General features: G+C 37.7%; 1 protein-coding gene across 2 annotated transcripts in view; it reads left to right on the forward strand.

Annotated features, from left to right (window-relative positions):
• Positions 1–13,635, forward strand: part of LOC109065880 (anosmin-1-like) — a 75,446-nt gene that overhangs the window by 18,397 nt on the left and 43,414 nt on the right. For both annotated transcript variants that reach the window (XM_042712248.1, XM_042712247.1), the window contains exon 2: positions 582–629. In XM_042712248.1, coding sequence (XP_042568182.1) covers positions 582–629 — 48 coding nt within the window. The remainder of the gene's footprint in view (positions 1–581; positions 630–13,635) is intronic.

The following is a 13,635-nucleotide window of genomic DNA, read 5'->3' on the forward strand; positions in this document are numbered from 1 at the left end:
AGGTAACATTTGATGTGAATGTGCGTTGCATTATACACTATATTTAGACAGATTCACCAAAACTTCTTCAGAATTGCTTCAAAAGCGGATCTTGAAGGCATTTTAATCATCCACGATCAAAAATCATGATATCAAACACCCCTACATTTCAAAACAGTTATGATGGAACAAATCCTCATTTACAAAAATCACGTGACTTTGGCAGTTTGATACACACTCTGAATCACTGGTTCAAAACTAATGATTTGCAAAGGTTTCAAAGCTTTACATAACAGTGATTGAAAACCTTTGAGATTGTCTTGTTTTGTTTAATAAATATTTATGCCTCGACTCTTCGCCTGCACTACGTGACACACTACGTGAAATCCTTTTTTTGCATTGCTACTCAATGTCAATCTCACCACGATCCTCCCACACCCTCAGAATATATATTATACATTCCCATCTGTCAGAGCTAGTGTGTGAGCAACCTTAAAAGATAAAATAAAATTTACATTCTATTTAATACTATTCATATTTAGTTATCTAAAATGTAAAAAGTTGTAATATCATAATCATGAGTGTTTCTTGGTCTCTTTCAGAATGATCAGGTGTTGGACTGGTGTGAGGACCACAGGAGATGTTCACAGGTAAGATGTGTTTTCAGATTAATGAGCTTGACAATATTCACACTGCCTCAGCGCTCCTAAATAAAACTCAAACGTAACGTGTTCAAATGTAATTTCCTTTTATTACAAGGAAATGGCCAAAGGTTAATGCCTTTATACAGACCACATGCCCTGTACCTACACTAAACCTCACTCATGTCTAATGGCTTCTGGAAACCCAATAAAAACAACACTGAGAGCCTCTGTTGTACCCAGGGCAATTTTTTACTTATTACAGCTCTTTCCTTCCACCACATTACGGTCATTTTAGGTTGTAGTACTTTATAGGAGAAAAAGAGATCGCATTTTTATATTTTGGTGTTCCTTAAACTTCCATTTTCTGAATATAGATTGAATTGATGATATTTAATATATTATTGAGCACGAATACAAAAAAAAATAATCTTTCATCAAAATTTTCCAGCCGCAGCGCAGTTTCAGGCTGCCTCCACTAGCGGCGCAGACCGTGTGTTGGAATTTAATACATTTTTAGAGTTGTCATCCACACTGAAATGTCTAAAGCCATTACATTTGCCTTACTGTGCATGTATAAACCTCACCGAGATGATACAGACATAAGTTTCATGCAATTCTTCTGACAGGATCAATTTATTTATGGAAATATTTCACCATTTACTGGCACGCTCACTCAGAGCTGCCCTCGTGTTTTCCGCAGGACAGCAATTGTGAGTAAAATTTGTCTATTTAGGACTGCAATATGAAAAGACTACAAAGTAAATATCTTTAGAAACAGCTTGAAAGTGAATAGCACATAACTGCAAATTAACGTTACTGCTATAAACATGTCTATTCGTACAATGTGTTACAAGACTAAACATGCTTCATCGTTTTCAAATGCCTCTGTTTCCACAGTCCATACTACAATGTGAAAACAGCATTCTCAAATTTATCCGCTCTGGAGAGCGTTTAAAAAGGCTGGAAGGCCAAAACGAGAGGAAAAGATGCTTTTCAAGGCTGCCTCCATTTGTAAACATGCCCACAACTCTTCCGCTCCCTCATGCTACTAATAACCATTTTTCTGTTCAGTGGCCTCCAGCTCCCGTAGTAAACGCTAGAGTGCAGGCTGCACACAGGTTCTTCAGGATTCCCTTCCTGTGGCCTACAGCATGTGAAGCAAGTACGAAGCTGCTTCCGCTTGCAACACAGACCCTCACATCTCAGACCTTCCTCCTGCTGCTACTTACCCCTTTTTCCTTTTCAGTGGCCTCCAGCTCCCGTAGCAGACACTAGCGTGAGCATGCCTCCGATAGCGGTGCAGACCCGTCCACACCCCTTTTCCGACAACCCCCTCTCCTACTCATGGCCTGCAGCCCCACAGTCTAACCCCAGTGTGAGGCTGCCTCCATTAATGGCGCAGGCCCCGATGCCCACCTTTTCACCCTCTCTTTCCCCCTCTCTTCTTCCACTTCCGGAGCCGTCCCAAGCGTGAGCACGCCTCTGCAAGCGTGAGCATGTCTCCGCAGGCATCTCCAGCAGCTATCTTTCCTCCTCCTCTCATGCTCCCCTTCCTTCTCTGGTCTGCCCTACCCATCCCTCCGAACACCCTTGGCACGGCTCTGGCAGTTATCCTTCCTCCTCCCCCCTGCATGCTTGCCCCTCCTTCTCTCCATCCTCCGCTATGCCCCTACCCATCCCTCCGAACACTCTCACCTTGGAACCACCCCCCGTAGACAGCAACATCAGGACACAGATTTTGTCAGAAGGCAGAGGCCTTCAAGATCTACGTGCGGTCAGACGATTCTATATCCATCTATAACGGCCCATCCCCACTCCAGCTGTCCCAGCAGCAGCACCCCGCTCCCGCACCCCGCTCCCGCTTCCCACACTGTCGCAGCAGTTCCCACTCCCGCAGGAGCCTTGCCTAATTTCCACACTGCCGCAGCAATGCCCTCTCCCACAGGAGCCTTTCCGTTTTCCCCACTGTCACAGCAGTCCCCGCTCCGGCAGGAGCTTTTCCATATTTCCCACTGCAGCAGCAGTCTCTGCTCCTGCAGGAACCTTTTCCCTATTTTCCCACTGCCGCAGCAGTTCCAGCTCCCGCAGGAGCCTTACCTAATTCCCACACTGCCGCAGCAGTTCCCACTCCTGCAGGTGCTCTTCCATATTTTCCCCAGTCCTCGCTTCCACAGGAGCTTTTCCATTTTCCCCACTGCCACTGCAGCTCTGGCAGTGTTTTTTTTTTGCTTTTGTTTTTATTAACAGACAAAAAACACAATAATACAAAGAGTTAAACAATATTTTGGTACATTAATCGAAACAGAACAAGGACACGGTGGTTAACTTTCATTTTCATTTTCAAAGGAAATGTCCCGGAAAAAAATGGAAAAGTCCTATACACTTGTGCTAACATTTTACGCCGAACTGCATCACAAACAAGGGTCAGTTCAGTGCTGGAGTTGTGCAAAGATTGCTTCTGAAAGAGGGATCGATACCAACGCTTTGTGCGCAAACGTTGACTCCAGACAAAGTATCACGCATCATGTGTCATTCTTTGTTTTCCAAAAGAGCTTCTTGGCTCTCTGTAACACTATGTTGCTAAAGCTACCATTGTCTCTGCCTGTTTTCACTAATGCTGCCTTCACATGCTACCAGAATGATCGTAAATAGGAATGGGGTAGTTAAAAATTGCATTTGGAAGCAATGTGAGGATCAGTAACACGGTCACCACCAGTTAAACCGTAACACCGGTATGTCCACAAAGATGAGCTCTTTAAGCTCCACACTCTTCTGAGAAGGGAGGTTTTTTTAGATAAAACTTCACATTCACACTCAGGGGACATCAGAGAACAATATAAAATATTGTTTCAATGCATTCTATGGCATCTTTAATTATAACTTTTATATCACTAATTCTCAAGCGATATGTCAGTAAATATGATAAGAGATTTAAACTATACTTAGTATAAAATAAATGTATTTTAAATATATTACTTTTTTACAAGGGACATACAGCTCCCTGTAGTGAAATGATCACTAGTGGCAGTAAAACACCTACAACTTTTCTTCCTTTTCATACAAATAATAATGACATGGGCAAGATTATCAATTATGTTATGACTATGTTATTTTACCACAGTGCATTATTTGTAAATTAATAAATTTTTGCATTTGCATCACATAACCAACTCACCATATATGGCTTTTCTGCTGCAGTAAATTTGCTCAACAGCTCACCCGGTATAGGATTGCACTTGCTTGGGTATGAGTCCAGTTAAACATGAACTACGTTAAAAGCACTCAAAAACTTATAGAAGCACAGTTGCTTCAGCATTCACATTTGCTTTTGTAAAAACTATCAGTTAAGTTTAAGGTAGTGGTTAAATGTAGGTGTTATGTTATTATACTACCTGGTCTCATGGCAAAAACATACCTGGGGGCACGTTTTTGCGAGATGTGAAATATGTACCAATTAAGTACATATCACTGCAGTTTCCAAATGAAATGAACACTAGAGGCAGTAAAACTCCAACACCTTTTATTCCTTTTCACACAAATTTACACAGTTTTGATTAATAAAGTGTAATTTTCGCACAATTACTTGAAGAATATTATGTTATGACTTTAAAACAATTTTAATATGCTGGGAGATTTGAAAACTGATGCTTTTGAATATTAGCATCGCACATATCCAGCTTCATATCAATAGGTTTTCATAGACGGTATAGGTTAGCGTCAGTCCCGGGATATTTGAATTCTGAACCGCCAAAATACGTACCTGAAGTAACGTGATAAAAACACAGCAATACGTACCTATATCAACGTAATAAAAATGTGCCAGGGTTCATGTATTGAACCCATGTTTTAGCGCCACTCAGTGGACATTTCCCTTTAAAACTGTGGCAAAACGTGCAGTAAGGTACGTAAAAACAGTGTTGCAGAAAAGTACCCAGAGATACGTATTTCTATGAGACCAGGTTGTTATTATCAAATGCAACAGAGTACTGCCAGATTGAAGTTTATCTATTTTAAATACAATTTAACTCGCTTTAGAGCCACTCACTGGACATTTCTCCTTGAAAATATTGCGAAGTGTGCAAGAAGCAACATAAAATTTTGCTGAAATGCTGAGTTTTTCCAGTGAGTGTGGGTTGGAAATATTAGCAATGTTATTATTAATGCAGACATCACACAATACATTAGCGCTTTTAACCTTTTTGAATGAATTTGTGTTGCAAGGCGATTTCCACAGTTCCACTCAAACAGTTCCAGTTGTGGTTTAATATAGCTCTCAAATACAGTGTTAGATCAGAGGAGCTGAGACTGAAGCAGACCATGAAGAATACCCAATACAGAGTGGTTTTTTTTTTTTTTTTAGAAATTGTGACATGCAACTGTAATTGCCCTTCGATAAGCTAGTAAAAATGGTTAGCTCATTAATGGTAATTGCCTCAACCCAGACATCTCTGGCTGCTGTCTGCCAATCACCAACCACCACTCACCCTGAGGGTCAGAGCTTTAAAATCCTTGAAAGAAAAAGAGCAAAAACATTCCTTGTGAAAGCCGTATTTCTCACAACAAGTGTTTAAGCCGTTCTAATTGGTTTCAGATGGAAGTAATCCACCATCAGCCCTTCCAATAACAGGTAAAGTAAATGTTGTATTTTTTATGAAAATAGGCTGTGTTCACATCCTCCTGGGCTGAGCTGCGTCTCTAAAAGTGCACTTGAAATTAGCTTCTGTTTATTCTTTTAAAGTCCAAGCCAGGTGTCACAGTTGCTTACTGTGAGGGAATGAAGGAGCGCAGAGACAAAGGAGATTCAGGATAACAGACTTTAATAAATATCCAAGGGTTACACAGGGTAGGCAGGAGACACACATAGAACCATCAGGAGACAAACAATACCGGATAAGGAAACATAGGTTAAACAACACTTTAAATACAGGACTAAACGAGGGTAATTGACAAGAGACACCTAAATCAAAAGACTACTCAACAAGAGGTAGAAACTGGGTCACGGGGAGCACATGGGAGAAAACACAACAAAACAGGTCCATATCCCTGACACCAGGAAGACACAGTTTTTTTCTTTTTCTTGTAATGTCTTGTTTGCTTGTGAAGGACTTTCTTCATCTCAAATTTGTTGTTTGTATATTTTGAGTGCAAGATCAGTTGATCTGCTAGACTGAGTGCACCGCAAATCTTCTCCTATCCCTTACAATATATTTTTTTAAAAATTTACTCAGGTGTGCTCTTATTATACTTATTCTAAACAAAAAAATAATAATAATAGTATACACTGTTTATGTGTTTATAGTGCTTGTATACGTCATACAAAATTCATACAAAATCATACTTAAGTATACTTGGTATAGTATACTTAACAGTCTAAGAATATTTGGACTATACTTGTACTTCATAAAATATATATAACTTAGTACTCTAAATATACTTTGTATATTTTAAATATCTACTGCTGTTACACTGTAAATACACCAATTTTATAAAAACTGAAAAAGTGGGCCAAATTAGTTTGCACGAAGATTGTGAAAATAGTACATTTATAAGTATACCAATAGTACATTAATTTTAGTATACATACTACATGATTTATTTTTGGAAAATATACTTGAAATTTACTCATACTTTTTAAGTCAATTTAGAGATTTTAGACTATTTTGCTTCCAAAGCGTCTTCTTTCAGACTAGTGGAAAGAAAACATACAAAATATACATTTATTTTATTACACTTGGTCTATTTGCGTCTTTAGATGTCAATCAGACAGTACATACATTTACTAACACACACCAAAAGAGTACAGTTTTAATCCCTGTTCATAGTATATATGTTTTTACAGAGGGGTTTGTTCATATCATTCACCTGATTTATTTAACATTATTCCTAAAACATAATGAATTTTTTAGATTAATTAGATTATGCCTTATTTGCATATTCAAATATAACATTTCAGAATACTTGTAATATAAAAATCAATGTGTTAATGTACTGTGATTTTGAATTGAATTATTCACATGTTGTGTCTTGCCTTAAGTTCAATTAATAAAATGTAGTATACTCAAATCCACAAGCTACAGCTAAACAGCATCTGAAAGGCCAGTGTTAGAAGCTTGATCAGGACGTCACCCCAGCACTTGTCCGGTCTTATCCGTCACGCATGACCCTGGGTGAACGAGAAAGCTGTCAGATGTTTCACTGTGGAAACACACAGTTTACTACGCTTCTGGAGGTTAACCCCACTGAAGCCACTCTCTCTTCTCTTAAGCTTAGAAGCAGATTGAGACCAGCCCATTGTCAGTCAAAACTAGCCAAAAACTAGTCTATTGACCAATCTAAACAGGCCAAAAATTAACCCAAATACCACAACCATGCCACTCGCTTACCGAAAATACATATTTTACAATCACTGCATTACACACAATTTCAGCTTTAAAATCACTGAAAAGTAGTAATCATAAACAGTCTGTTATCATAAATCATCTTTCATTAAGGTTAACTGTTTTTGCAATAGCATAAAAACGTAAAATGTTTAACACAATACGTGTTCCTTGCAAAAGATCTGCTGCACATCAAGAAATTACCCGAGGAGCACTGTTTGTGTGCATTGTTGGTGCCAAAGTTATCTTTATTCAGACATTTATATAACACCTGTTACTGAGAACAAAAAAAAAAAAAACTTTGGTGTAGAGATGTTCACACAGTACTTGCTAGTAAATTTCACAAATAATTACAAAGAAATGGCAAGTAACACATTGAATTAAATGTGTTACTTATAAATCAAATTCTGAAGTACAAAAACTGAAATAGTCTTTTCTTTTAAAACATACTCTGATAATCTTGAAATGAAAATCATTTTTACAATTTTTTATTTTATTTTTAAAAAATAAATAAATTGTTCACACAGTTTTCTAATTCGTTCCCTCGAATTTACTAATTCGTTCTCTCTATTTATAAATCGTGTGCACGATTTAGCAAATCGAGGGAAAGAATTAGTAAATTGAGGGAACAAAATAGTAATCATGTGCACGTTTTAGTACATTGAGGAAACAAATTAGTAAATTGTGTGCACAATTTATAAATCGAGGGAATTAAATATTTTATTTGCTATTGAGAATGATAATATTATATTAAGGAAAAACAATAAAGCTAGAAGTTGAGAAAACTCAAACATACGAGGCAACGAACTGTAGGACCTTTTTGAGTGTACTCAGCATATGAGCATTAAAATTACATTATAGTGATCTAAAACTTTTTCAGTTTATCTTGTGTATCAGTTTGTTAAACAAACTAAAAAAAATTATATAGAGTTAATTCTCAATGTCAAAACAAGTCACAGACTAGTTGAAATAGAAGAACTTTAAGGACAACACTAATCTCAGTGGTGACAGAGAACTTTTACAATAAAATACTATCAAAACCACTACATAGAGCTAAGACATCTAATTCATCATCAGGGATCAAACGGAGCATGTTTAACAGCCTGCTGGACGCTTACCAACCGATGTGACATCGTAAGCTAAGTTGCTCATGCTAAATGGCTTAAAAGCTGACTTAATTTAATTTATAAACTTTTTCTACATTCAAAAAAGTTTGTCTGACAAGGGTTTTGGCTTTTAACAGTGAAGTAAAGTACTTGTACTGTTATATCACTTGGATTGTACTGCAAGATGTGGTTGAAGTATTGTGACAGCTTTACTGTCAATGATTTTTTCCAGAAGCTTAAATACATCAATTTTGTAACATTAAACCCCAGTTCAAACAGCTCCACGCTTAAAGCGCTCTACACATTCTTATTCAAAGCACCAAATAATCGCAACAGCATGAAATCAACTGTGGTTTCCACCTAAAGCAATACATTTAGCTTCAAAACCACAGAGAGTCTCAAAGCCAACATTACAGTTCCTAAAGTAAACCATGGTTGGTTACCATTTACATATCTGAAATATGCTCTGTTACAGTTAACGGCACGTGAAATAGTTTATGATGACGGATTCATTCAAACCATATGAGTGGCATAGACAATTCCTCCTCGCTGCCGCTGAGAGTTTCTGCAGGCTGGTGAACTCCGTGGCCTTGTGTCGTAGTTTCTCCTCCACCCTTAGCAACATGTTTGCTGTGAGTGTGTTGCATGTGGCCTGCAGACACCTGAACTGCAAAGCCAAGTCAATGGATTGCAGACATTCGGAACACCCAGGTTGTTCCCATAATGCACCAGTGCAGACTGTGTGCTGATTTAAACTGCAGCAAGCAACGGATGCTTTCCAGTTCATTTGCTGCCCCGTGTGGGCACCTTTAATGACCGGCCCATCCTGTGTTCATCAAGGAGGCTGATGTTTCACTGTGAAGGCATTCACACGTTTACTAGAGAACTCTCGGGATTCAGAAAGACTGAATTAAAGATGTTTCTGTACATATGGTTTTTGTCATAGTGAGTTTGGAGCCCATGAGAATGTACATGTCAGGACACTAAATCAGAACATGCAGACTTCCTTTAAAATCATGCACAGGCAAAATGAGAACATTGAAAGGTCAAGAAGAGACATCTGGACAGAGTCTTTCACAATCAAGTCCAAGATGATTTGTGTTTTGTAAGGGGGGGTATGGACGTTTGTCATCAGTTTCCATATGGATAAGCCATTTGAATTATTCCTGACATTGAGAAATGAATGGACTTCCACTCTTTCTCCTGCTACAATGCATCTCCTAATGTTTCAGTTTTTCGCGTCTGGTGTTTGAAGGTTCATCGGAGGTGAGGCCGGGAACACAGGCTACCGTTCCATTTTCCTTTGGCCTCTTGCAGCGAGCACAGCTTTCTCCCATTTGTTGCCATCTTGTTCTGCATGGCTTTCAAAAGGTCTCGGATTTTCTGAATTTGTTCCACCATGTCACAAACCACTTTAAAGCTCCTCTGGTTTATGATGACATACATTTAAAAGAAATGCTTTTCTGATCAGATGATTATCTGAAAACACTTTACAATAAAGTTCCATTTGTTAACGCTAGTTGACTAGATCAGTTAGCGTTTACTAACTTACTTACTTTATTAATCTTACCCTCTTAAATAAAGGTTCTTTATTGGCATCTGTGGTTCCATGAAGAACCTTTTACATTCATGGAAACTTTCCATTACACAAAAGGTTCTTTATCCACCTTTTTCTTGCCATAAAAATGGGCGTGGCCATATGTATAATCTATGGGTCTAGCTTCCAGTCTCATCCATCTTTAGCTGTTTGTTTTGCTGCTTGATATTGAAAATTAATGTCTTACCAATTATTTTAATGTATTATCTTAATTATGAATACACTGGTTTGTAGTGCAAACAGTTTTACAGTTTACTGCACGTTTTTATTCTTTTAGTTATGTACGTATAGCAGCTAATGAACCGGAAGTCTTGCCCATAGGCTAACTTCTGCGTTGAAGAAAACGGTGGATTGTGAAAAAAGGTTCTTTAGATTATTAAGATATTCTTCACACATTTAAAAAAAATGGTTCTTTCAAGAACCATTCACTGTTCTTTGGGGAACAAAAATGGTTCTTCTATTGTATCACTGTGAAAACATACATTTAGGAGCTTTATTTTTACACATGTACTTAATTTCAACATTTAATAATGCATTATTGATGCATTACTTAATGGACCTGAGTTTACATGGACTACCAATGAACAATTGTATTTTTAATAAGAGTAACACTTAATTTTGATGGTCCCCTTGAGGAATTCTGCTCGCTGTAAGTAACTTTGTAACTACATGTCAACTACCAGAGTATTAGTACTGTAGACTGTCTGCTTAATATCTGCTAACACTTTATTTTGATGGACACCAACAGACTTTATGATCACTATAAATAACTTTGCAACTGCAAGTCAAATTATTCTATGAACCCTAACCTGTCTACTAATACTCTAATGACTGCTACTTGACTGCTAGTTGCAGTTACTTATAGTCAGCATTATGTCTGTTGGGGGACCATCAAAATAAAGTGTAAATTTATTAACTAATGTTGTTACACGCCTTTGTGGAATACTTAATTCTGATTGGTCAGTCGGGACATTCCAAGGTCTGTTATGTAAGGGATAATGTACATCCATAACGTCTGATCAACATAAAAAACCCCAACATGATAAAAAGGACCCCGATGCGAAGCACGAAGCCATGCTTATTACATGGCTACTTGCCACATAAGTAAATAATTAGACGCGAAATATTGATTTGAGTTGAAATATTTGAACGCAAAGTTTCCGTGAGGACAGCAGTTGCGAGCAGCGGCAAATTCAAACTAAACGGACATTTAAGAGAAATGGCGCAGTCAAACCACGTATTACACAACATTTCACCACAAAATAATTAAGGCAATAAAATAATTAAGACGAAAATGTTTTAAAACCTTACCAGTTTGTTAGTTCTCTTATAATCCATTACAGCGTACAAAACAATTGTAGCAAAATGGCAACAGCTGGGTTTGTATGAAACAAGAGGAGTCTGCTATACCAGGATGACATAATTAAACAATTGTACACCATTTTGAATCAAGTTGTAATATTTTATTAGCTAAACAAACGCAAAGCTTCCACCAAGAAAAAAAAAAAATAGTTCAAGCAAGAGTACTATTTTAAGGGGGGTTTAATGGGGAAGTCATGGCCTAATGGTTAGAGAGTCTGACTTGCAATCCAAGGGTTGCGAGTTCGAGTCTCGGGCCGGCAGGAATTGTAGGTGGGGGGAGTGAATGTACAGCAACCTCTCCACCCTTAATACCATGACTGAGGTACCCTTGAGCAAGGCACCGAACCCCCAACTGCTCCCCGGGCACCGCAGCATAAATGGCTGCCCACTGCTCCGGGTGTGTGTGTGTTCACTGCTGTGTGTGTGCACTTTGGATGGGTTAAAAGCAGAGCACGAATTCCGAGTATGGGTCACCATACTTGGCTGTATGTCACGTCACTTTCGTCGTCACTTTTTTACAGCACCTACTGCTGTTACCCGGATGAGCCTGTTATTAGCTTTTACAGCTTGTTATCCAGGGATAACATACCTCGGAATGTCGCGACTGACCAATCAGAATCAAGTATTCCACAGAGCCGTGTAATAATCCTCGATAATGAATGGTAAAAGCTGATAACACAGGCTTATCCAGGTAACTAAAGTTGGCATTTACATCCTGTTCATTTCTTATTTCCTTTTTCAAGAACATATAGCTCTCAGGCTGTATAGTGCTGGTTAGACTTCGTTATCAGAATTTCTGTTTGTCCAAAAATAATAAGCACAGATTGTTTCATATGGCAGTTTTGTGTAAACTGCAAAGAACCATTCTCTTAATCTATATTTAGGCAATATTTCCTCCTCGCTGCCGCGATATTTCATTATAAGGGTGTTTTATAAACGTTTTGCCTTTGATATAGCTTCCAACCTTCTTAGAACAGGTTTTATTCTCTCCAGCCGAATGCTGTCTATCAGAACATCTGCCGGTTGCTTCAGGGATGTTTGAGGAGGGAATCAGCTTCTCACTCTTCTCTCCAAATCTGTCCACAGTGGTTTGATAACATTCAAGTCAGCTGATCGATCTGGCCAAGTCAGATGTTGATGTCTATCTTGGTGCTCCAACTGTCCAGGTTTTATGATCATGACTTGATCTTTTTCACGTTTTAGCATTGGTTTCTGTGATTGAAGTTTTAGTAACTGCAGCTCTTTCATGCATGTTGGCTTTGTGTTCTCTGTGGTTGGTTTAATGGCAACATGGTCTTCAAAGTGAATATTGAGGTTTGCTGTCAGTTCTTCTTGGTGTTTGATGGTCTCTATCACTCACTTTTAGGTTTTCACCCTCGATTCTTCTTCGCTGATGAAGTCTTGCATGCATTCTGCAGTCATAATCATAAAGACTGTTGTTCTTCAAACACTAAACAATTGGGCTTTTAAGGTTACAGACGCTCATAAATTGGCTCCAATGATTTGCTCTTTTTGGAAGTCACTCAATTCACCGAGCACTTGTTCTAAACACTGTCATTCAAACTAGAGAGTGTAGACAACAAAACGATAAACATAAGATACTTGCAGTGTTTTTGTTTTTCACTGCAGCCTACACAAATGATGTTAATGCCTATAATAATGGGTGTTCACACTACTTTGTATAACACCCTAGGACAGTGATTTAACCTGATCATATAAAAATATGATTTGCAAATCTTTTTTATTCATTGATAGACAAAAATTAACGAACACCCATAGCAACCTAACATTTTGGATCTTGATATTTCTAATATGGCTATGCATGTGTATGTCACTTTTCATTAGGCAAATGCAGAAACCGATGCAAAATGAACCTAAGGATGTTTTTTCTTTTGCTGTGTAAACATAAGCACAGGCCAGATAAATAAACGTAATGATGAGGTTCATGGCCAGTTCGCTTTCTTAACCCTGGTTGATTTGATTGTACATTACAGAAAATCCATCTGAAAGTGATTAACACACCAACTACTGAGAGGAACTACTTCATAAGCAAGCAAGATATTGATATCACCTCCACAACAGATGTTAGAAACTCACTCACAGATGTTTGCAACTATGGGAAAACATTTAAGAGTTTTTGAACTTAAAGTGTGTCAGCTTCAATCTGATGTTTCTGTAAACCTGAATCTGTTTTTATTTGTCTTAATGTGAATATACTGAGCCTGCCTTTCTTGTTGTTTGAAATGGTGATGTATAACAACTGAAGTCATATGGACTCATTTTCAGATGTTTTTTTTTTTTTTTTTTTTGCTGCTTTTATGTCCTTTTTGATCTTGACACACTGGAAAAAAATATATATTTTGCACCAATTAAAAAAAAAAAAAATACTCTAATTTGTTACAGCCATATAAGTTTTTCTCAAATAAATTGTGGTTTGATTCCAAATTTTTAATTATTAAATATTTAATTATTTAAATTATTAAATTTTTATTTAATATTAAATATCTATTTTCCCAAAGACAGAAACATTCATACCAGGTAAAAAGATGAAACAAAACTTCTTCTATTTT

Source organism: Cyprinus carpio, chromosome A22 (assembly GCF_018340385.1).
Source record: "Cyprinus carpio isolate SPL01 chromosome A22, ASM1834038v1, whole genome shotgun sequence".
NCBI lineage: Eukaryota > Metazoa > Chordata > Actinopteri > Cypriniformes > Cyprinidae > Cyprinus > Cyprinus carpio.